The sequence below is a fragment of the Stegodyphus dumicola genome, chromosome 1 (assembly GCF_044657685.1).
Source record: "Stegodyphus dumicola isolate Sdum_Otavi_A_Nest chromosome 1, ASM4465768v1".
NCBI classification, from domain to species: Eukaryota; Metazoa; Arthropoda; class Arachnida; order Araneae; family Eresidae; genus Stegodyphus; species Stegodyphus dumicola.
In genome coordinates, this window is record NC_140768.1 from 247,492,208 (window position 1) to 247,519,043 (window position 26,836).

The 26,836-nt window shown below is 33.2% G+C and overlaps 1 protein-coding gene across 5 annotated transcripts in view; it reads right to left on the minus strand.

Annotated features, from left to right (window-relative positions):
• The window catches only part of LOC118187586 (CUGBP Elav-like family member 4), a 927,242-nt gene that overhangs the window by 145,639 nt on the left and 754,767 nt on the right, over window positions 1-26,836 (minus strand). For all 5 annotated transcript variants that reach the window (XM_085827228.1, XM_085827240.1, XM_085827235.1 and 2 more), the window contains one exon: window positions 11,942-12,013. In XM_085827228.1, the coding sequence (XP_085683354.1) occupies window positions 11,942-12,013 (72 nt within the window). The remainder of the gene's footprint in view (window positions 1-11,941; window positions 12,014-26,836) is intronic.

The window sequence follows — 26,836 nt, forward strand, 5'->3', positions numbered from 1 at the left end:
GGATACCTCCTAATATTTTGTCGGTCCTCCTTTCGCCCGGCGAAGTGCAGCAACTCGACGTGGCATGGACTCAACAAGTCGTTGGAAGTCCCCTGCAGGAATATTGAGCCATGCTGCCTCTATAGACGTCCATAATTGTGAAAGTGTTGACGGTGCAGAGTTTTGGGCCCGAACTGACCTCTTGATGATGTCCCATAAATGTTCGATGGGATTCATGTCGGGCGATCTAGGTGGCCAGATCATTCGCTGGAATTGTCCAGAATGTTCTTCTAACCAATCGCGAACAATTGTGGCCCAGTGACATGGCGCATTGTCATCCATAAAATCGTTGTTTCCATCGTTGTTTGAGTACGTGAAGTCCATGAATGGCTGCAAGTGATCTCCAAGTAGCTGAAGGTATCCATTTCCAGTCAATGATCGGTTCAGTTGCACCAGAGGACCAAGTCCATGTCATGTAAAAACAGCCCAGACCATTATGGAACCACCACCAGTTTGAACAGTGCCTTGTTGACAACTTGGGTCCATGGCTTCGTGGGGCTGCGCCACACTCGAACCCTACCATCAGCTCTTACCAACTGAAATCGTGACTCATCTGACCAAGCCACGGTTTTCCATTCGTTTAGGGACCAACCGATATGTTCACGAGCCCACGAGAGTCGCTGCAGGCGATGTCGTGCTGTCAGTAAAGGCACTCGAGTCGGTCTTCTGCTGGCATAGCCCAAGGAAGACAAATTTCGCCGCACTGTCCTATTGGACACGTCCCTCGTACGTCCCACATTGATTTCTGCGGTTATTTGACGCAGTGCTATGCTTGTCTGTGAACATTGACAACTCTACGCAGACGTCGCTGGTCTCGGTCGTTAAGTGCAGGTGGTCGGCCACTGCGCTGTCCATGGTGGGATGTTATGCCTGAAATTAGATACTCTCGGCACACTCTTGACACTGTGGATCTCGGAATGTTGAATTCCCTAACGATATCCGAAATAGAATGACCCATGCGTCTAGCTCCAATTACCATTCCGCGTTCAAAGTCTGTTAATTCTCGTCTTACGGTCATAATCACGTCAAAGCCTCTTCACATGAATAACTTGAACACAAATGAAAGCCCTGCCAAAGCACTTCGCATTTATACATTTTCTACGCGATACTACTGCCATTTGTATATTTGCATATTGCTATCCCATGACTTTTGTCACTTCAGTGTATAAACGCAAGTGCTATTAGAAATTTTTACAATCTTTAAAAATATGCTATATGTTTTCTATATTTATAACTTAGTAATAAATGTGAAAAACACATTAAAACATTTAGAATGAATATGAAAAACGTCTCAATCATGCTAACAACAACTCATGCATTGATTTACATACGTAGGCAAAGTATTAATTTAGTCAATAGAACTGCAATCATTTTACCGAGAAATGTAAAACTTTGCACAAGATGTACAAACTAATACTGTTAGAAACTTCTTTGAGCTTTAAATAACGTCACGCGTGTATGGAAAAATAAGTGTGAAAACATATAACTTTGAAACGTGTGGAATAGGTGAGACCCCCCCCGAAAAAAATGTCTTAATTACAAAGTCTAGTTGATGGATCAGTTTAGATTTTACAAACGAGGCAACGTGTTTATGAAGTACAAAGGCTATCAAGCTCTTACAATTTTAATTATTTTTTCGAGGAAATGTTGAAAAGCTGTACGGATATTTTAACTGCAAAAAATGTTTTAAGAAAGTTGAATGAGTTTTATTCTTCCAATTTACTGCTAAAAATGTCAGACGTTTTTCATATTTATTATTTAATAAAGCTAATATGCAAGTAAGGACTACAGACATAATTAAATAATAGCATCATTTAAGAAAAGAAACACGAAATTGGAATTTAAAAAAAATCTGACTTAATCACTAAAGGGCGTTGTAAAGAACCAGCCAATAATTAGATGCCAGAAATAATACATCCAGATTTTAAGATTTTAATGGTTCATAAATGGAAATCGCAACATTACAAAGAATTATTTATAAATATATTTTTTATTTAATTTCTAAAACTATGTATTAGCTTCATTGATGCTAGCATAATTCCCCAGGCACCAGTGGTTAAAATAGGTAACTGCTAATACAACCGTATAAACAAAAGTCCTTAACCACACCCTCTCATCCCACTTATCCCACATCACCACATCCACCACATTGCATTGATATTTTATTTTCTCAGCCGTTTTTCTTAGATATATGCTTCCAAACACAAAACTGTTTTAATTGACGCCAAAATTATTTTTTGGCATTTTTCAATTTAAAGAAATCAGTTTTGTAAAATTTACAAAATCTAAATTTTCATACGTTCCTCCAGTTCTTATATTTAAATTTAAGAAAACTTTGTTCTCATTATAAAAAGTAAAGCACAAAACATGTGTGACTCCCGTATATGACAAAAATTGGCACATCTACCTGATATTAAAGTCAGACATCATGTTCAGGGGCCGTACACAAATGTAAGAGCAAAATGTTTGCATATGTTCGTAACTAAAATAAAATATCAGTTTAAAAATATGTTTCTGATACTAAGAGATTAAGTAACAGGTATTTCTATGCAGACCTTGATGAAAAATATTGATCAATGTAAGTTTTTTTGAAATGAGATCTTATCCACAGGATCTTATAACATTCACTTCCTCAAAATACCGGCAGATACTAATATTGCCCGTACTTAACTTATTTTATTATTTGCCTTAACTAAAAATTAATAATAATTTCTAGTTTAATGAATTTTTTGTATGATAACTATATTATAATTCTAAATTAATAAAACTTCATCGATAATACCAATAACGTATTTTTTTACTTTGAAAAGTTATAAATTACTTGTATGAAAATTCCTTTGGCGTACCAAATGTAACAAAATTAAAAATTAAAGACACTAGCGAATCATAAATGAATATCATTGGAAGGTATTTAAGAGGAAAACATAAACCTCAAATTATTCTAATTTATCTAGTAATCAACCCCTCTATGCAAACTGAAAATGACATTAAAATTGCAAGTTGTAAAATTAAATATTTCGATCAGTTTTTTATTGTACGTTAGTCAAATGTTTGGCTTATTAATTTCTATAACGAATACAAAATTTTCTAAATATAAGGACTAGAGAACGTATAAATTTTAGATTTTGTATTTTATTAAAATCGATTTTTTTAATTTAAAAATTCTAGAATATAAATAAATGTTTGTGTTATTTAAAACATTTTTGCAGTTGGAAGGATACATGTATGAGCAACGCTTGACAAAATGAAAGCCTGGTAACGACTTTTGTGCGTACAGTGTAAATAATGATATTCGCTTTGCACATTTAAGCTGTGATGTATTAAGATTTTGTTACATACATAGAAGGAATTTTGTTGTACAACTAAAATAAGGCAATTCAATGTATGTTTCTTTCTTTTCTGTTTTTTAGGGTAAACAATCTCTACATCGACAACATTCTGAATAGAAGTTTAAAAGAAAGGTCACTTCATCCATCCTAAGTTTGCGAGTCAAGCGGGGAGGGGTGGGTTAAGTTTAAGGCGCATCTAAAAATATATTTAAATGAATTTATTAATTCAAAATTCCACTAAAATATGGAATAGTTCGATTTAGGGGAAGATAAGAAAAATTTTAAAGCTAGGTAGGAGATAAAAATAATGTGTAAAGATTGTTAATTTGATACTTTGTTCTGTATACCTACTACATATACTATACTACTAGATATGGTGTCTAGCTTCTAAATAAGAATATAAAAGAAATTCTGTAAACAGTGCTTGGTTCCATGGACCTAATTAACGAGATTTCTCAAAACGTGTCAATTTGTATCTAATTGTATATTTTAAACAAAAATATCTATTTACCAGAATGTTTCAATACTCTGATGTTGTTTAAAAATTACTTACATTTTTACATTCATAATTTTTAAAGTCTTTGCTTTATTTATTAGAAAATTAGTTGAAAATTTTACATATAAAGATTGTATCGTAATCAGCTTTACAACGTGGGATAATGGGTGACGTCTTTGATGCGAAGTGCCTTAAGAGGTTATCGAAATACGAAGATATTAAAACCGAAAATTCTTATACGTTTAATTAGAATGTCCCAAGCCGTACAGACATTGTATATTTACAAAAATCCCTTCTTTCTCCAGGACTCGAACCTGAAACCTTCAGTACGGTAGTCAGAGGCACTAACCACTATTCTGGCTGGGCAGCGAGTAAAGTATAAAATATTTATTATGAGGAAATGACTTCAAAAAACATTTTGACTTTAGCATTTGCGTGAGATGTATGTCGAAAATCTGAACAGTTTTTGTAACAGACTAATATAACCCATCGACGTTATAGCACTAACCACTGAAGATCCTGTCTATATTCTTGATTGCAGAACTACACTGTTAATGAGAAATGTTGCAAATGCATCCTGTTTAGAAAATTACTGAAATCAAGTCTCATAGAAAAATTTCTAAGTATTTCATATGAAGAAGAAAGAAGTGTTAATATCTGTAAATATCAGTAAAAGTTTAAATATTGTGTTTCAGATTTGGGAAAAATTGTAATGTCCTTTAAAAAATGCAACTTAAACAGTTTAGCCTTAACTTTAATGGAATTTCATACCTTTATATTAGGAAAACATTTTTATGATTTATGTTCATTAAATCTTGCTATAAAATCAATAAAAAAGCTAAAATCGAGTAATTACGTTTTGTCTTATAATTCCAGATTACGATTCATTCCTGCACATTTTAGAAAATTTTCCATGTGAATTGAAATTCACTATAGTACTAACATTTTACTGAATTCCATTGTATTTTCGTGCAAGAAAAACCGCTTCGTGCAAGAAAATAATCACTCTCAATCTCATTCTTGCAAAAGAAATTCAAGTAATTGGTATCGCATTGCTGTAACTCTTAGAGAGTTTGCAATATTTGTTTCTTATTGCATGCAAGTTGAAAATATATATATTTTTTGCATATTATGTTTTAGTGGATCATTACAACAAAAGGCTTGTGATAAGAGTGGTTTTGTTTACAAAGCTCAATAAATCTATTCTTTCTTTCTTTGCTAGCATGCTGTCTGGGGTAATTGCAGCCAATTTTTCGAAGGGAAAATTATTTTTGTCCTTAAACTGTTTTTAAGATAAAATAAATATTTGCCTCCGATTTATTCTTTTGAAGACAAAATTTGTTCTTCCTTTGAATAGAAACTGCCAAGACCATCTGTAATAATAATAGTTAATTGGGAAGTGTCTTATTTTCGGATTAAACTAATGGCCAAAAAATAATAAAGACGCGCATTCTGTATATTCTATTTCAAATGTTAGGCAAAACCAATAATTATAATTTTTATTCTTATTAATATTCTTTCTGGTATTTGTTGATATTGCTAGTTTTGTCGCGTTTTTATAGTCATTAAAAGCTACTCAAAAACTAGCGATATCATTTCATTCGTTAACCCTTTCCGGCACGCTACCTTTTAAAGTCCGGAGTTTTGATAAAAAAAAAAAAAGGTAGGCAGTCTAATTAGGCCTAGGGCAGTACACAAGTAAAATTATGTGAAGATAGCACTTATCGTTTTAATTCTGTGGGTGTGCCAAAGTGACACGCTGATTGAATAGAGCTTCGAAAAGAGTGCTGAAACGAGCATTGTTGTCAATGAACTGACCGATGAGATGCGAAGAAACAAAGAATACAGACTCTCAGTTGTCCTAGATTATCGGTGAGCCCGGTCTGGGCACACCTAGGGTTCGACGTTTGATTTTAGGCAAGATTTCAAGGTAAAAATTTAAAACTAATTTAGATAAAGGAGATTAGCATACAGCCAAAAAATAACAATGAAATTTCTTTTCAAACAATTTCTTTTATACCTTAAAAAAATCTGGAGGATTTCTTTGAAAAATGAGGATCTTAAAAAACTAAACATGGCTAAAATATATGGACTGGTTTGTATTGAGCTGCCATCTACTATAAATAAAGAAGGTTCAGAGTAACCTATAGTAACCTATAAACTCTTTTTCATTCAATTTTTCTGTGCGTACAGAAGAAAATTTTTAGGTGTGTCCAGATCGGACACACTGTGCCGCAAAGAGGTAACACACCGTTTGTAAATACTAGTTTCTGTTTTTTCCTAAAAAAAAAATAAAAAAAAAAAAAAAAAATTAACAGCTTACTGTTGATTTTCTCATTGTGAAATAATTCTGATAAACGGTTCTACTGTATAGTTTCTTCGAATTTCCGATGGTGTTAGTTTGAAAGTATTTTGGAAAGTTAATTAAATCTATTACGAGTAATGCTGAAATGTGTCTTTATATTATACTTTAACCAATGAATAAGCATTTATCTTTAAAATGAATAAAAAAAGCTGTTTTCCAGTACGCTTATTGCTTTTAGTTTTTGTTACCCATCATGAATTGCAATAGTTTTTTTATTTTTTTTACCCCAATGGCGGGCTTTCAGCTGACTTCGGCTTGAGCACAACTAAGGCCAGATGTGATGGTCACTTTGGAGGCACCTAATTAGGTGGGCCACCATTGCGTCCTATGAAGGGACGGACAGTTACAACCATGCCTTCTCCGAAATTCCAACCCAGGCCCTTTGGTATCGCAGTCGGCTCCCGTAACCACTATACCGTCTTTGCGGCATGAGTTGCAATAGTAAGACCAATTAAAATTACTATTGAAAATGAATTCATTAAATATTATTTCATGGATTAGAATCACTTTTATGCAATCGAAATATAATTGTTATTTTTGTTACGTACAACAAGACCCTCACTGGTAGTTTGCCAAATTGCACAGATGTGTAGCGATATCGAGCTGTGACATTTCATGCAATAGAGTCGTATATCGAAGCATATTTGTTTCTTTTATTAAACTGTAATAAATTAAAGAGAGAAATAAAATAACAAAAAATGCTACTTTTGGTGTACACTTATCTACTCAGTTCTTTAATATGTGGTTTATATTTCATATGCTCTCATAATTGCAACTGCTGTGGTAAGAGAATAAAGCCGCAGAAAGAAAAGCAATTTATTGATTGCAAGAATGTAATAAGCAATCTAAGTAGAAAAGGCAATTAGAGTAAAAAGCAACTTCATTTAATATTTAAGAAAGAAAGAGCAGGAATTAAGAGCAACTGAGTGCGTTAAGCTACTTGAGTTAATACTTGCAGTTGCCAGTGACGTCAACAGTATGTCTTTCAAATATACGCTGAGCCAACGATATACACTTGAGCACACATTGCTAACTCCTATTTTAAAAATTCACTTTATTTTTAATTATTTGAAATTTCTTCTTGATATTATTTTAAAACTCACTGAACTTGCTTGCACTAAACACGAATTGGAACTAAGCATTGTTAGTAGATGCATAAATTCTGAATGAACATCCCGCATAAATTATTTCTCTAAGGATATATTCTTATGTATCACGCAACGTCTTCTTACTCTCCACTCCAAACTATCTCTATTATATTATCTCGCATTATTATATTAATGTAAACTTCGCCTCTCTATTTATAGTCTTGGAGCTAAGTTTCCCAAGCGCATCAATAACTTGTCTATGGAGGGGCCTTTTGCAAGCAGTATGTCACATCGGTCCAGCAAGTGATGTCAACTAATCGAAATGAGATTGGATGAACATATCTCAAGCGGATAATCAGTTCATATGTATACGGAGACCATAAAATCCTGAAAGGATCGAGAAGGAATCAGAAGGAACAGCTGGTGGGAAATAAAATGTAAGTGGATATCAGAATTCAGAACGGATCTGTGTGAGATGACAATGATTTCAGCTAGATACGTCTTAAACTTATAATAATTCAGTCTCTAATGCGTTAATTTATAGCTCGATTAAGTGTACCGTATCGTATAAAACAGTCAAAGTTTTTTATTTTCTTGAAATATGCCTGAATCAACTAGATATATGCGAAGAAGGATGACCTATTAAAACTAAGCAAGTTTTTGCTCAACTATAATTTTAAAACCATATTTTCAACATATTTTAGTACAGCCATTTTAATATATATTACATTATATTACATTGTTATTTAAATTGTAAGTAAATTATGTGGAGATTCATTTGCAACAATTATCATCTAAATAGGAAACTACTAAATGATTGTCGGCAATTTTTAAGCATATTTTATCCTCCAGTTAGGCTAATTCACAGTATGTCTTAAACAAGCAATATTTCTCCTGAATAATGCGATTATCATTGTAATCCTTTTGTTAATTAAATTTTAATGAGATCAAAGAATGATATTTATAAATAGAATAAATGATATATGTATACGAAATTATGTAGATAAGCTTTAGAGAAATATTTTCGGAACATTTTTGTAATGTCCTTTTGAAGAAAATTCTTTTTAAAATGACATTATTGGTCTAATGAATTTTAAAATTAAAGGTCCTTTTGATCTTAAGTATCTTGTACTATAGAAAATATAGACAATTTAAAACTCAAGAGATCATTTAAAATACAATTTTTAAATGATGTGAAATGTAATTTTATTATTAGAAACATGTGCGTGAAATGTCCATTTTAGTATTCCACTAGAAACTATTGTTTAGCAATGGAGACGACAAAAAGTGTTATTTACAGGTCTTTTTTGCTCTTGATGAAATAGTTCAAATATCTTTCATTTCGAATAATAAAATAAAATAAATTTAATCCCATTTGCGAGTGATTTGGAAGTATGAGTTATACAGAAGATATTTAGTCATTTTAGAACAATTTCGGGGCCGTTTCATTAATGTTTAAAATGTATTTAAACAGTAATTTTTTTTAATGTGCGATCTGACAGCTCATTTTTTCTGAACTATAAGTCTGCACTGTTATTTTCATGACAGATCGTAAAATGCTTTTTGTAAAATTTCCAGGGGTATGGATTTCCTTTCCTCTTCCACAACTTTTCAGAGTTCATAAATCGTGGTGGGCTTGCATTTAGAAAGAGTCATTTTCAAGTTACCAGAGGCACAACAATTCATAGACGAAACATCATAGACATGGCAGGAATAGATTGAAAATGCATGTATGCAATATCGGAATAGATCTTCATTTTTTCAAAGAATGCAGTGGTATTTTTATGAAGTATGGCTTGTTCCTTTGTTCTGATGAAATTTCATTCTTTGAAAGATTAAAGAAATAGAATTTCTTATGTAAACATCAGACGTTAAATTTTCTTTTAATAGTGCGTTGAGCTGATTTTGGCATTTTTTCCAACCATTTTTAGTTTCCGACTGTAAGATAATCCTGAGACAATCATAATCCCTTTATTAAAACTCTCTTTGCATTGAAGGAACCAGATTTACATATTATTTTTCTTGTCTTTTTCCATAATATAGATATTTTGTGGTAATAATTTAGATAAATCCAAGTTTCATCAAGGATCACAACGTATTTCTATTTATCAACTGCTAAATGGTTATCGTACAGGGTTCTACAAATTGTTCTGCGGGGAGCCACCTGCGTTAGCAAAAGCCGATGAACATGTTTTTCAGCTTTTTAAATTTGTAAACCTTGTATAAATTTAGAAGTCAAACAACAAAAGTCAGCGTTATATTTGCAAATTTTCACAGAACTAGTTTCGATGGCTTTACCGAACCATCATCCTCATATTGCATATAGAAATTTTAATACCAAACATTTCACAAAGTTTTTGAATTATGGAATATTTTCCTTCGGAAAGCTCGTAAACATATCCTTCAATCCACAGATTGTTTACATGTAATAGTTTGAAAGACGAATAAATTTGAAAGTAACACACGATATTTCTGATTTCAAATAATAAGTTGTTGCCGATTTATTTCAAAATGTTTGCTTTTTTAAAAGTCTTTATCGAACACGTAAACACCTTCTATATGTTTATTAATTTAAAGATACTCTAACTCTTCATTTAAATCTAGAAATAAAATTAGGAAGCAACGTATTTGCGTAAATGGTGTAATGTTCGCTGCCACTTAGGGCTAATTGCAACGCAATTATTACAATAGATATTTTTTAATGAAGAAAATAGCATAAGGTAAGACTACTAATTAAGCAGCGTATTTATTTGGAAATATCTTAACCACACATGGGAATTTATGAACATGCTGTTAATAATGCGTTGATAGTAAATTTGAGGAACATCGATTTGTTAATTGAGAAGCGCTAAAAAGTTCTCCCACGAGACTATCATTCATTCATTTTCAAATATAGTCCAGGCATATACATTCATTCTCAAATATAGCCTAGATCTCACAGAAGTCATGCGAAAGAAACAGATTTGTGGTTTCAAGTAGAAAGAAATACTCAAATGTGTGCACTAGTACGATGAATAACAGTGATTCGCCTTAAGTTGAATGACTGGTGTATTAGATGAATGTGCTGCTTGAAAATGATTTTTCGGCTCCAAAATTCCCTCTGTGATCTACCTTTACTCATTCATCCATTTGTTACACTAGTTTAACGACAACTCTTGATTGGACATCCAACTATCCAATATGCTTTGGCAGCTTTAAATGAAGTATGTTTTCAGCTTATGAACAGTTTTTAGTGAGATGCCATTTTTTTTCATACATGACGAGCATTATTCCATGAATTCCGAAAGTGTTGTTGTCGTTGACCGCAAAAAAGCGTATGATCCCAAGTTTTCACACGCTGAAGAATTTTGGAGTCGAAACGGTTTTCTCATACAGTATTTTACCAAATACTTGTGTCATACGACTAGAGAGGAACCAGTGCCTATTCACCGAATTATTGCACATGATTGTTTCTCGCTGTGCTATTTGGTGAGCTTCTTTGTCTATCGTAACATCCAGTATGGTGAAAAGTTCATCTGAAAATGGATGTATGTTATATACCTTCGTGAGGGAAATTTTCAGCGTAATCTTGACTTTTTCTTTTGACCAAAAATGTAATTGGATTTATTTATAGAAAGTTATAGGTTCTTCGCTAGTTACATGGTTATTAACTGGAAAGAGCACAAACTAAAAGATATAAATCAAGGACTAAGATCAACTCACAAAGAATAAGGTTTTAAACTAGTAAATGAGACTTTAAAATGAGAAAAAAGGTTAACCTTAATTTGCCCCCGATATTGAATGAAATGGCTCGATGTATCGCGAGGAACAATCCGTGATTATGTCCTTATATTGGAAGAAAATTATTTTATTATTGCTCAAGTTATTCCTGGAACACAGCACAACGAGGAACTATTATAACGGATAAAATGAATTTATTAATTGTATTAATACAGAATGCTGTTATGCTGATGTACTAGTTCAGGAAACTATGCTACAATTATTCAAATTATTCTATTAAGCTGGTACACTGTGCTCTTAGAATCTTTTTGAAGAAGTGAGTTTCCTTTTAAATATACGATGGGTATTTTCATTTCAGCAATTAGCTAACACCACATTACATTGAATCATCTTATTTTTAAAGTTGGTATATGCATTTTGTGCACCTAGAAATGTAACTAGATAGTATTCTACATTGTGACAAAATTACAACGATTTTAGTTATTGAATCACTTTTTAAAAGCCTTTCAGGATGAAATCAAATACAAACATGTGATGATTCAACACATTATGTTTCCGTCAATTGAATTTTTCCTTTCTCTAAATGTTCTTTAATGTCCAACTTAAATTTAGAGTTTGTACTTTTCTACTTTTATGTATGTAAGTTTAATCTTCATGACAACTATATCAAATATCACTAACTCATCTGTGTTTTTTACGAATGCTTTTAGATAAATACTGTCATTAATATTTTGATATGAACTGATAAAATATTTAACAAATTAACTTGGTATATGTGTAACGTATGCAAATTAAATGATAAATTTAAGAAACTTTAAGTGCTGATTAAACAATTAAAAAATTACATATCTTCTCTATATAATTATGAATAAAAAGGAAGTAGTAAAAGCAAAATATATCTTACGTATTCCCGGATAAGGTTGCAGGCTTGGATAGGCTGTGGGCTGCAAAGCATCCCCATTGGGGATAGCTTGAGCTACAAAAGAGAAAATTATATCACAAATAATTCAATATAAAGCAAGCTTATAAAAGTCTGTTATAAAATTAAAATGATATAAGAATAGTTTTGAAGGTAAGTTTTGTACAATATATTGATGCACAGTGGCGTAGCGAGAGGGGGGCATGGGGGTGCATGATGCCCCGGGCGCCGCTCGTAGAGGGGCGCCAAATGGTCTCCAAACAAGATTTTCCGGAAAATTTCAGTTATTATTTTGATCGATTTCTGGAAAATATATTTAAACTTAATAACTATTGTAATTATTTATATATAATTAATTATTTATTTTCTTGATTTGTTTGATAAAATGTGTAACAAAATGTTTGTAGTACATCAACCAAAACGTTCTTCCTGACCACTTTATTTCTCCAAAGTAGAGATATATTTATATTTTTTTTAAACGAAATGCACGTATATGTTCTGCTTTTATTTTAAAACGATTTCTCAAACATATCCAGTTTCTAAAACCCGATTCCATAATCTGGAAATGACATTTTGGGACAATCCTAACGCTTCCGCTACAATGGATTGCGTTTGACTCTCCTGTAAACGACTGATGTCCTTCCTGGCTACCGATTCAACTATGTCATCTTGCTGAGACATCGTATATTCACTGCTACGAAGCATTCAACGCATGTGAATTGTTTTTAATCTCCTATTACAAAAGGAATACTGCAGGTCGCTCCTCACTCCTTATCTAAAACGCATAGTTTTTGACGTCACAGACTAAATTTGCATATTCCCAACTTTGTAAACGTTACAATTTTTCTTTATAATCTCTTCTATTTCCTTTTGTTCAAAAAGGTTGTTGATTATATGGTTATTTCATACCGAACCCACAATATCCCCTAATTGTTTTGAGCAGTGAATGTGACTGTATGACGTTACTCCGCAGTAGAAAAGAAACGGAACCTAAAACTCCATTACAGATCTATAGATAAAATGTTTTTCCAAACCTAAGTGTCGCACTTCAAATACTACTTACTATTTCATTATCAAATGCTAATTATGAACGTTCGTTCAGCATATTAAATAAATTTTCACATATTTACGATCAACGATGTGACAAGATCCCTTAAGTCATCTAGCATTTTTAAGTGTGGAAAGAGAAAAATTTGAAAGGGTCGACTTTGGTGAAGTAAATAATAAATTTGCTTCATAAAAGGTAAGAAAAATGTATACATAGTAGTTAATTGTATTCATGTATTATATTATTATTAATAAATATAAGTGCTCGACCAAGTCGAGGTGCACGTGATTGAAGGGAGATGAGGGCAAATTAAAATTTTAAAGTTGTCTGGTTGTGTGTCTAACAATTTTAGATCTTTGGCACTCCAAGCACGAACGTGTCTAGTTGGCTATGTCCTTTTGCATGCTAGGCCATACGAAACGTTGGTGTATCATTTTTTTTGAAGCCTTGATGCCAGGATGTGACAGACGATGTAACTGACTAAAAATGGCATGGTGAAATCCGGAGGGAACAAAGGTCGAAATCTTGAATCCTGAACATCACAATTAAGTGATTTTCCAGGTGACACTTGCATCGGCTGCAAGTTGAGATTGGTGGAAGATTTGCTTTTCAAGAGGTTTTGTAGTTCTGAATCCTGGTGTTATTCATCGGCAAGGGCAGCAAACTTTATTGGCGAAGGAACGGCTAGTTCTTCAATACGAGACAAGGTGTCTGCAACAATATTCTGCGAACCCTCAATATAACGGATAGCTGTTGAAAACTGCCCTATGAAGTCTAGGTGTCTCATTTGACGAGGAGAAGTTTTATCCTGTTGAAAAGCATAAAGCATAAGCCTTTTTAAAGGGCGACTGATGTTTTCAGGGAACCCCATCGCCAAATCCTGGGTGTGGAGAATCCTCATCCTTTTAGTTCGAGCGCCATTGTAGAGTTGAAAAATTAGCAACCGCCTTCGCCGGAAATCGAACCGCGGACCTCTGGAGTACCGGCCCAGCGTGCAGAATCACCAGACCACACCACACCACGAAGGCACACTAGGAAAGCGGGAGAAATACCTTATAAACGTAGAGTGATAATGGTTTAGATGCGGAAGGATACTGCAAATTTGTTGACGAAATTAAATCATTTTTGCATTTTTGGAACGCTTCGCAAGATTCTGTGGTCCAGGTTATAACGCGTTTATCGTTTTTCTTGCTTCCAACCAAAAAAGAATTTAGAGGTGCTTGTATGGTTACTGCATGAGGTAAGAAACGTCGATAAAAATTGAGCATAGCAAGAAATCTTAAGTTCGTCACTGTAGATGGTTCGGGCATATCGCGGATAGCGGTGACTCTGGAAGGGGTTGAACGCCATCAGCGGAAATTTCATGACCAAGAAAGAATACTCTTGGTTGACCAAAAACGCATTTGGAAGGATTAAGACTTAACACCGTACCTTTGAAAATGTTCAAAAACTGTTCTCAAATGTGATAGGTGTTCTTGCTCTGTAGAGGAGGCGATTAAGACGTCATCAAAATAAAGTACACGAAAGTCGAGGCCGATTAACACCTGATTCATGAAGAGTTGGCACATTTGAGCAGCACTGCATAAGTCGAAAATCATGACCGGAAACTCAAATAGTCCAAAAGGCGTAATAACCGCAATTTCAGCTGGGTTAACAGCTGGGACTATCAGCTGGGTTAACGGGCATTTGGTGATACGCCCGCTCAAGATCAAGGGTTTTGAAAATAGCTTTTCCCTCTAAAACTTGCATACAGTCTTGAATGCGCGGGATTGGGTAACGATGAGAAATTGTAGCTGCATTTAACCGGCGATAATCACCACTTACCATTTTGTTTCCGAACTAGATGGAGCGGACTGGCCCATGAACTTTTTGAAAGACGGCAAATTCCCTTTTCCATCATGTATTAAAATTCCTCTTTGGCGGCTTTAAGCTTGTCCGGAGGTAAGCGTCTAGGTTTAGCGGCAATTGGAGGTCCGTTAGTTTCAATATAATATAGTACATCGTTCTTGGGTTCGGAAATACCCATAACTGTGCGCGTGATTGTAGGGAATTCTCTGAGAAGTTGATGTCATGGGGAGTTACCCGAAATCAGTTTAATGCTCAAATCTTCACTATTGCAAATTACTCCATGATAAGTTAAGTTGGTTATGGAATCTATCAAAAGGCGATTTTTAATATCGATAAGCAAAGAAAATTTATGTAAAAAGTCAGCGTCAATAATAGGGCAGTAGCAATAATAAATTGTCATTGGAAATTGCGGCGCAATCTTAAATCAACATATATCAGGCGTTCACTAGAAGTTTGAATAGGAGTTCCATTTGCTATATAAAGTTGTAACTTAATAAAGCGCTTTTGTTCGTGAAAATGTGGTGGAACTACAGAAACATCAGCCCGGTGTCTACAAGAAACCTTAAGCCCGAATTCTTTTCGATGACGAAAAGGCGTGTAAAATTCCGGCCTCTGTCATTCATGACTTCGACCAACGGCCCTTCTCGTTTCCCTGGTCACGGTGGGTGGCATTTGTTGGCACGGTGGGTCCCACGGAGGGTGGCATTTGTTTGCCTTGTTTCCAAATTTGTGGTGGTACAAAACAAATACCCGGAGGAGGGCTTTCATAACGTTTCCTCAGTGGGTTAGGACGTGTATTTCGACTACGTGATGTGGAGAGGTTGCGGTGAAAAGGTTCAGCTTGGATGGCTACTAACTGAGCAACCTGTTTGGACAAATCATCAATTTGAGCCTGTAACGCCACAATACCTGGACCAGGAGCCTGCACTGCGTGTATTTGCGCAGGAATGGCCAGTTCGTGAACTTTATTAGCGATTTCGGGAAGATTGTTAAGTGGCTCGCTACTGGCCGCTAAAATGGTTTGCATGTTAGATGGGAGTCTATTCGTCCATAATGTTTTAAGAATGTTATCCGTTAGGTTACCGGCGGCTAAGTCTGACATTTTAGATAGCAACTAAGAAGGCCTTATATCACTCAACTGTAAATCGTGCAACAGCTGCTTGATTTTAACTATCAAAAATACAATACAATCAAAATCAAAAGAGAGGAATGAATTTTGAAAGAACGCGTCTTTGAAAGATTCTTATAAGCGTAGTTCTATTTTTAGGCTCGTATGAGGAAAATTATATACTTAAAAAGGAAATTTCAGGCCTATTACAAATAAAAATTGGAATTTTATCTTATCTATTCTTATATATATATATATATATATATATATAAAGGAAAAGAAAGGCGTGTTATATATATATATATATACATACAGGAGAGGCAAAAAATAGCTAAAGCTGTAAAGAACATTTGAATTATCTAATTCCAGATATTGCATGTTAGATCTCCCTTTTTCATGATTTACTACTTACTAATTATACATACATACATACATACACACACACACCATAATATATATATATATATATATATTTAAAGGAAGAGCATGTTTCTTAAAAAAGTCCAGCTATATATGATAAAAGCTTCACTCATGTGAAAAATAAAAAGTTCTTCTTTTAATCTTGTTAAACTAACAGCGAATGTTCTGCCTACTTTTACATCATTTACGAACTGCATTTTTTAACTCTAAGGAAAGGGGAGCAGAATACAAAACAATGAAAGAATTGCTTTGCAGAATATGAAATTGTCTATTCTCGGAAACAAAAAGATCCACTACTTTGAGAATTCTAAATGCTATTGACGAACAGAAGTAGCAAAAGTCTTAAAAGTATTCCTCAAGAAGCGAAAAAAGTAACTATCATTTGAACATTTGTAATTACACGCCAATCAGAAATGCATAAAAATATTAAAGTCTTGGTTAGTCTTCAGCTAGGAGTTTAGGTTTGCAAATCAAAATCAACGTTCCCCCTATTACATACTTGTGTTCGCATTATATTGTACTATTGGACTTGTATTGTATTATACAGTCTATTTATATTTACAATCTCATTATGTACCAATTGATCATTGTATTATAATTGTCAGAGAATTTCAGTATTGTTATCATATGTACTAATATTTGAAGCAGTAGTCCTTTAACTTACTATTATTTTGCACTTATGGTTCACGAAATATTTGCATTTGTAATTATATCTTACTTTTTACATTGATATTGTACTATTGGACTTGTATTATGCAGTATATTTATAATTGAAATTTCATTATGTACCAATTGCACATTGTATTATAATCGTCAGAGAATCTCAGTATTTGCTATCATATGCACTAATGCCTGGACGGTTGGGTGAGCGTTGTGTGGAGGGCGCTTTTGGTCCGTTTGACTGCCCTCTGGATGGTCCGAGCGTTGGGCCTCGGCTTTTGGTGCTGGGCGCAAATGTGGCTCCTACACATTGGCTCTAGACAGTAGTGGGCACGGTGCAATACCGATTAACCATTATGGTAAAGGGACAGTGTCCGTGCTCCCCGTTACCTATACCTATACCTATTATACTGAAGAAGTAAATGACAATTTCTTCTTAATTTATACATATGTTAAAATGCTGAATAAACTTCAATATACTATGTAGGGTAGAATTTCATGAGGAAGAACAATTGTCCTACCTTGGTGTGAATGGTAAACATTTCGCTGGGATAAGCGATGAACCTACCCTTTTTCGGCGGCTGTTTCCGGAGATACTGATATAGACCACCAAGGTCAGAGCGAACGGCCTCCGGCTCTGCGCGAACAGTAACAATGAATACACGTTTTTGTTTTATTCTTCTTATGCAGCAACACAGTGGATAAAGTTTCGTACATATTTAGCCTCACATTTTAGAACTTTCGTTAATCTTGTGTTAAGGTTTGAAGTTTTAGGTATTTTTATCCAATATTTCAATACTTATTAGCCGAAATGAAGCAAAATGAATGGTACAAATGTACGTTAATTAAGCTGTTAAGTTATCTAAGTTGAGAATAAAAATGAAAGAATTTACAGCTGAACGTAAATAAATTACTTATTAAAACCAGCTTCCTAATTCATGCCGAACTAAATTATTATCATCTGTATAGCAGGTAGTTTACGTTTTAAATTATAAAGATATTCAGGTGAGCCTTTATAAGGAAATTAACTAAATTGTCTGAGATTTTGGATTCTTAACTTTAATATTCATAAACGATTAATTATTCCTTAATCACTGAATTTTGTAAAAACACTATACACGGTATTTGGAGAAAATAGCTACATGCCTTATTTCCTTAATTAATGGCTCTACACATGAAGTATATCCAATTATAAAGTTACTTATAAACAATGTAGAGAGCTTTTTTTAGAGGTTTCAACGATGCGAGTGGAACAACTCTGAAAAATGAAATTTACCTTTTTATATGGTCTCCATACACCAAAATCAAAAGTTAACAGAATATTCATTATGTATTAAATACTAAAAACAAAAATATTGGTATATTTGCGTGCAAAATTCGCAGAGAGATTTTTAAAGAATATTTTCAGGAGACTAGCTACAGGGCGAAATCTGCTTTGTTGGAGCAGAGGATTAATTACGAAAGTGTTTTCACGTGTTTTTCAGATGCTGCTTAAAGCAATTCTCAACATCTATAAGCATGAAAAAACAGAACGAGTTCGTAATTTTTTTTTGACATTTCCTCGTAATTTGTGATAAAAATATTAAAGTTTTTAACTAATTAATGGACAATAAATCTTTATTATCTGGAATTTTTACTTAATGATTTATATAAAAGTTTGAAACTTATTTTTCTGAATTCTGTCAGTCATATCAAAACGGAACACAATGGTTGGTTAAAACTGCATAGAAAGTAAATGAAATTTCTAGATTTGCGCAGGTTTTACTTTTATAAGTTCTCCGTCCTCAACTAAAAGGTAAAGAAAAAGATTCGAATTATACTGAATACGAAATGCATTTATACAAATGCTTCTACATATGTTTGTTCTTCTCTTCTCAAAGACACGCTAATTGTCTGTAGTGCATTTAAGCATATTAAAAAAGAATATAGAATTGATATGTATAATAGTTGTAAATTCAACGATAAAACAATTGTTAAAACCGAGGAATATTTCCTCAAGAAAGGAGGAAACGTATATAATTGATAAAGCATTGTAGAAAACACTATCTTAACAATGTGCATGAGATGTTTTGTATTAAGTCTAGATATTCCTTTTGTGAATAAATATAGTAGGAAAATTAAATAAGCGTACCAACAATTCGCAGGGGAACTAGTGAATACAGTTATTAATTATTGAATTCTTAAAGAAGACCCCACCAGGCATAGTTACCATTAATATATTTTAGAGAAATGCATTTTAATGATCAATAACTACCAGTTTTAATTACAAATTTAATATAATTTGCTAGTATTAAAACAGTTATGGAAATAATGCAGATATATCCAGAACATATTCCGTAACACGTATATATCATGCCTTATAATTATCGAATTCACTCGTTAATTACCGAGAGGTAGAGAAATAACGTTATTTCTGATTGTCTTGGCCGTTAAAGAATATTCTGCACATAGAATTTATTGTCAGTAAGCATTTTAAAACTAAATTAAGAATTGTTAAATAAAGGAATAGTATAATTAAGGTTATGCGAATTTCAATTATATAAAATAAGCGTTACAAGAAAGTCTTGCTTAAAGCGACGAATTATTCCATCATAAAGCACATTTATTAAAATCACATCAAGCAAATGCAACAATTATTAGAAAATTTTAAAATACGTTCATCAGTTAGCGTAAGCTATAAACAGTAAGCTGTATCACACGAAAGCATCATTAAGTTTAATAGTACGAGATTTTTTAAATTTTTATTTAAAATATAACTGTTCAAAGAAGACAATGACATTTCTTCAAATAAATAAATTAACTAAATGATTCAAATTTTAAAGTCGCACCTGAGGTTTTCCAAACGCATCTATGCATTACTTGAAAACTGATACACTGAAACTGATTACCTGAAAACCGATTACTTGAAAAGTGTTTCTCCACAAAATAAAGGATAGGTTATAAGGGTATTATAAGCGTTATTTAAGTGATAAAACGCAAAAGGTATTTGATAAAAAAAGTGAGATTAAGTACAATATACTAAGCAAAAATTCGACAATGTAATATTTCTGAACGTTATAAGCATCCGCGAGTTAAAACGAATATAAAAATAAGTTATACACCACAAAATTGAAGGCAAGTTATAAGCATTATTGTGGAATTGTTGAAGCAATATACGTAATCGTATATTATCATATATGTGTAAGCAAATATTCGACAGCATGATATTTCTTAGCGTTTTAAGTGTCCATGCATTTTACGAGTTCTAAAAATAGTTATACTCTTTATAAGCGTCAGTGATAAAATTTAAATATTTACAGAAATTTACAACAATACCGATTCCGTGGCACAGCCGTGGTCAACTATTTTATACCACTGATGAAAATTAAATCCCAGTACCAAGAACGAGTAGTGATAGAAAAAAGGAATTTGGGAGGCGTATTTGCACATTTATATTGCGTTAGAAGAATAAGTGTAACGCTAGTAGCACCGCAATGAACAAGCAAATAAAGTTTGGTTTAAATACGCAATGGATTTTCTTTTCGCGATGTTGCAAAAAGATTTGGCAAGAATGTATACACTGTGTATGCATGTTGATAATAGTAGTAAAGAATGCATTAGTCTGGCCTCACACATGCTACTATTTAAAGGGAAGGCAGTTGTATTCCCTATATCAGTGGCGTATCACATTGTATCTGCAGCAGACATATAAGTTTTTGTTGGTACCAGAGTGATATAGCAAACTCCAACAAATCGATTACTTGAGGGACAGCACCGAGACAGACGCCCTGTAGCAACCATACAACTAACTCGAATTCACCACCATCTTCGACTTCGGTTATGTCAAACTAGAGCTCACTCGAGATCTGTTGTGTTCTCAGGTGAGAGGAGTTTGTGCAGTGTTGGCCGTATGTTGGCTAGAAGGCTGTCAAGTAAGTGCTTGGAACCAAGAACTATAGAGGCATTGAATGGTGCGGAGAGATATTTTCTATGACAGCAGAAGCACTTTTATCGTAAACCCAAACACCTTGACATCAAATTTACGTGTCAGACTGATGATTACACCAGCTGTGCCGCCTTTATTCAGCAATAATTCAGGACGGCATTTTCCAACAGGATAACGCTGCTATCACCCAATGTGCTGTACAGTGTGCCGACATGTAACCTTCGCCTGAAAGATCACTCGATTTTTCTCCAATCTAATTTAATAATACGTAACTGAGAAAAAATTCAGTGTCATCCACAACCAGCATGGACGGTTGCTGATTTGAGTGACAAAGTGCATCAGGCATGGAACATCTTCTCATAAAATGACATATGATACTTATACGATGCAATGCACCCGCATTTGCATGCCTGCATGAAACATCCTGGCGATGCGATTATTAATGTACACCACCCATTTCACACTTGAATGGGATATTCCCATTCATATTTTAACTTGAAACCTTGTTTAAGACAAATGCTTGCTTACATTTGAATCCTCTGATTTTTTTCTTGGTGTTGGAATTTCGTTTTCAATCAATGTTTATATGTATATATATATATATATATATATGATTGGCTTTTGATTTCAAAACTGATACATACCTCAAGAGTGATTCAGTGAAAAAGTGAAGATAGACAGTGATTGCCCCTTTGGTGCTAAGACACACACACTCGCTAATTTTGAAATCGTTGAGTTTCTTAGTCAAAATTCATTAAAGTTAAAAAAATATGAAATAGATAATAAAACAAATTCGAAATTCAAGATTCTGGCTTCCAGGTTTCCATATTCGGATAAAGGATGATATTATTCAAAATTTGATGGTTCTAGGTATGGTTTTGTTTTCACAAGTCGAAAAACATACATATATTCATGCAGATTCTTTATTATTTAATTTATTTAAATATAATACAGGACGATAATATTTGGTGGCAACAATTTGAAAAATGATACAGACGTTTATAGTAATTCCACGCAAAATGATTTTAACACCCTTTTGGGCTGATAACACTTCTCAAATTAAAATAACTCTTGTGTTAGCTGCTTTGGTTTTATACGGGAGAGACGGCCCTGGTGGTGGATGTTTGTGAAGAAAAATACTCTTCTCTGGAACTTCTGTTCTTCTGAATGCAGTCTGGTTGTTTTAGTTGTCACCATGTGGTCGGTGTACACGGTATTGAGTATACTGTTTGGTTGCACTTTTTATCACTGTAATTGGACTGATACGGATGCTAACAGTCTGGAATCAATCGGCGTTCGAATGACGGATTTCGCTTATAAATCTGTATGAAAAGACATAGTTTTCTCCTGGATAAACAGAAAACTCAGTGGTATCGGCGTCTTTATTCTCACCCTTGATCCCATGAGACGACAATTTCTCCACTTCTGCCAACCGGACATAGACCTTTTTTGGTAATGATTATGCTTTTCAACGTCGGCGCACGTTTTACGCTTTCAATAATGCGAAACTTTTCCTTCACTTTCGTTATCAGCCGTCCAGACGGGACTGGTTAGTGACTCTAAATGATGTACCGAAGGGCCCGGGTTCGAGTCCCGAAGAAGGCATGGAGGTATTTGTCCGTCCCTTTACATGAGGCAGCGGTGGTCGTCCTTTTATAGAGACAACCTATTAGGTGCCTTCACCATAAAGTGACCACCGCTTTCGGCCTTAGTAGCTAACGTCCGTAAACGGCTTGGGCCTACCAGTTAAAAAAATCTATCGTATTTATTGTCAAAATAGGTCAGTTTATATCTCAAGCTGTCGCTGAAATAATTTTCCCGTTTTCATATATATGAATTATTACCAACTTTACTTCTAAATTGATTCTAGTCTCTTAGATTTATAACCGGCTCATTCGAGTTTGCGTTTCTGATCAGTTTCAAATGTAAATAAACAACGAACCCTAATGGTTGTAAACAAGTGCCAAAATTAATCGCATGAATATTGTTTGCATACAAAGAACTTATGGTTTGAGGAGAGAAAGAGTTTCTTGAGAAGTCCGTTTTCTTATCGGTAGGTTTCGGTTTGTATGTTACGGCTTTTGACCTTCATATAGTTGTAATATAGTTACTAGATTATTTTTTAAATACGTTACAAGCTTGTTAACACACTGTTGTATTTCCTGAAAGCTTTCTGTTCAGGTTTTCAAAACCAAAATTACATTTTGTTAAATTTGAAATTTTCCTTTATTCAGAAACTGGATGAAAATTTTAAACCTAATACTTAGAAAGTTTGAAAAAAAAATTGCATATTTAATATGTCCTTTACTTTCCAATTACAACGCGACTAATTTCTAAATTACAAATTAGTGAACGTTCCTTTCCGTTTCCCGTACATCTGATTTGAAAACGATCTAACTAATTTCATTCACGCTGGGTTTGAAGCCGGAATTTATTCAGAATTTTATAATGTAACTTAAATTCATTCAGAATTATTTTTTTTCTGTCTCCGATCGCTTTCATTTAATCCTTTAAGAATTTCTTCATCAGCATGTAAAGAATAATGTACTAAATTACAAGGCTTAGTTACAAGGAAAAAATCATAAAATTAATAAGTCAAGAATAAATTTAAAAAAATCTCTTTCCACTAGGGATAGGAAAATTCTCTTAAGAACGGAGATTAATATTAGTTTCAAAGAATCTCATTTCGTTCATGCGAACCATTTCTAATTTAAAACAAATTTATTTTTTTATCATTAATTCTTCATCTTCTCGAAATTCAGAATCCCCCGATGTCATTAAAAGAGTAATAATAATTTTCCAGTTTCCGAGCTGGAAAGCGACTCACGATGATCAACGTAACTTTTTATTAATTATGGGTATATTACATTTCCTACTAGGAAACTTTCTTGAGAACTCCAATGCATTTTTTCCTTCTTCTTCTTCTCTTCCCCATTCCCCTCTGACATTAATTTTGCAAATTTCGGTTTAGCGTAATTGGCCAAATGAATATGACTTACATGCGTTTTGATTTCATTAAAGAATGAAAAAAAATTAGGGAAAGGGAGGGAGTTCCATTTTATTTAAAATATGGAGTCAGATGGGTGAAAAATTACTACAGAACAGAATTTAGTTCGACGAAATTTTCGAATTTAATAATACGTCTTTCTGTTGCGACTAAAATTACGAAATTCTTTGATATTTTTTTGTTGTTAATTCTGAATCTGAGAAAATGTTATTGAATATTCTTGATGATGTATAAAGTCATATCACTAGAATGAGTATAAATACTTAATGGATGTCTGATCCCTTCAAAAGAAAGATACAAAGTTCTGAAGGTGATGCTTTTTTTTATTATTCGTAAAGTCTTTTCAGAATATTAAATTACAATAGGAAAACGTATTGCTATTTCACAATTTCAGATCTTCTTAGCAAGAAAATGATAGAGTTAGATGATATAGAAGTTAAAAAAAGTAAATACGTCTTTCTGGTTTATATTTTACACGCTGTACTCCAAATGTCAAATTTTTATCATTATATATTAATTATATATTAATTAATTAAGATCCACTAATTATATATATTAATTAGTGGATTTTCATATCGAAAATAATTAAAAGTTATATTCAAAGGCCCCTTGTTTAAGATTATGATTGTGCCCTAATACAACATGCGAAAGCTGAAGAGAGTCGTAAAAGGTTTAGAATTTTCTAACCAGTGAGTTATGCATCTGCCTGGAGATACTTGCATAGTGTAAAATAAAAGTAAAGATGCTTGAAAAATATTTTTACACTGTATGACAGAAAAATGATAAAGCGTGATAAGACGCTAAACATAAAAAATTGACTCGCTTAATTACACATATAAAGGTATATATGGAAAAATTATTGCTTTATAATAAAGAAAAAAGAAATGATTCTGCACAGATTACATAAAGGGTGGTGTTTAGAAATATTTTTTAAATTTTAATTGCCGTAAGGTTGCAATTAATGAAAATTATAAGCTGTATATTTTACAGCTTAACTTATTTTGATCCATACCAAACAGATATTTTATTACAAAAATAAAGAAAAGGTTAAATTAATTAAGAATTGTATCTATTACTTTTAGATAGTTAATTTTGTTAAGGAATGAGAGGTTAATTAAATTTGAAAGATAAATTACATGTATGTGATATTTTACTGAATGGTAACACTCTGAGACCAGGTTAATGGAAGAAAAATTACAGACTTTGAGTTTCACACAGTGGCAATAATAACCAAGGCAACCAGATGACGTATATTTGATAGCATAATGCAATGGAATGTAAGATGGCTAGAAATTCTGAAGAATACTAAAGGTCGCCAGATTGTAAGCTGGTATTTTGAAAGTATAAAAGTCTTTGATATCTGATGATTACTTAAACTGACAGTCTAGATTTGAATATTTTGTATTTTTTCTCACACTTTATTACACTTAACCCACAACATATAGCCGTATATGGGGCTATTAAACCCCGATCTTTATTTAGTTCTCTGGAATTCCTCAGGAGTTTAAAAAGTTTCTCGGAATTAATAAATGTCAAATAATTCAAATACAGGGTGCACTAGAAAAATGAATACGTACTTTAACAGATAATGTCTGTGTAGTGGTTTCTTGAAGATAAATTGAATTATCGTTACAATGTATAATGTGGTGTTTAATCAACACATGCCAGTTCCTCCATAACCGTAATATGTGACATAAAACATATATGATAGTGAATCAGAAACCTTGAAGGATGTCGTGTAGCCCAGTAAATCGGTTATGCTGGAGGTTTCTCGTGACGAAAATTATAGAGGCAAAAGCAACATTTCCCGCGGCCAATGTCGTTCAAGTAACCGCTCGCCGTTGCGCAATATGTATGGTCGCTACTGACCACCACTCTAAGCAACTTCACAGGTACATGTGCAGGAAGACTGTACTAAACCGAACCTGACCTATACGTATGATAATATTAATTTGTAAAAATGATTTGCAATAATGTAGAACAAAGAATTTTCTTTCATTAAAGTAAAAACATATTTTTCTAAAAGACCTTATGTTAATTACAACTAAGTAGTTCATTCGTAAACAACTTTTGAAAAATCAAAATGCAACAACCTAAACAGCTGAAATGTTACATGTAACCAAAGTTACCAAATGAAGTGCTATTCTGAAAAAAGGGGGAGAAAATTGATATAATATTCATATAATGAAGACAGAAAATTAGTTTCTTTACATTGCCTGCATATTAGAGAGAGAAGACTTCTCCTGTTCTTTACTTTTGAATGTACTGGAAACACATATTTTAAATTGAAGCAAATTCGTATAACATAGGATGTAGTTTCAAACTTAAAAATTATTATAAATGAGATTTTATTAGCAATAAATGTCCGGGTTACATTAAGAGAACTTATCAATGTGTATCTTCGTATCTGATTTAACGCAGAAGTTATCATTTTCTCCTAATTTGAAAAGTAATGAAGGCATTATAGACAGCACTGGCAATTTGCAAATTTTTCTTGACAAAAAAATATAGCCAGTTTCCCTTAGAAAGTCCTGCACGAAGACCTCCCTCCCTTTAGGCAGACAGCCCTAGTGTGCTTTGCCATAATTAAAAAAAATTAAATACACATGCTTGACAAAATACACCCTGTTAAAATAATAAAACTGATACTTATATAAAAAGCTGAACATAAAATATTTTTTATATAGTGGGTTAATTCTCTTTAAGAAAAGCGCTTATATGTTTTTTTTTTTTTTTTTTTTTTTTTTTTAACATACTGGAGACATCAACGAAGCTTTAAAATATTTTCTCTTGGATATAAGAAGAGTGGAATTATGAATTACTTTATAGTAAAAAGAAAACATTTTCTTTAAACGTTTAATAAC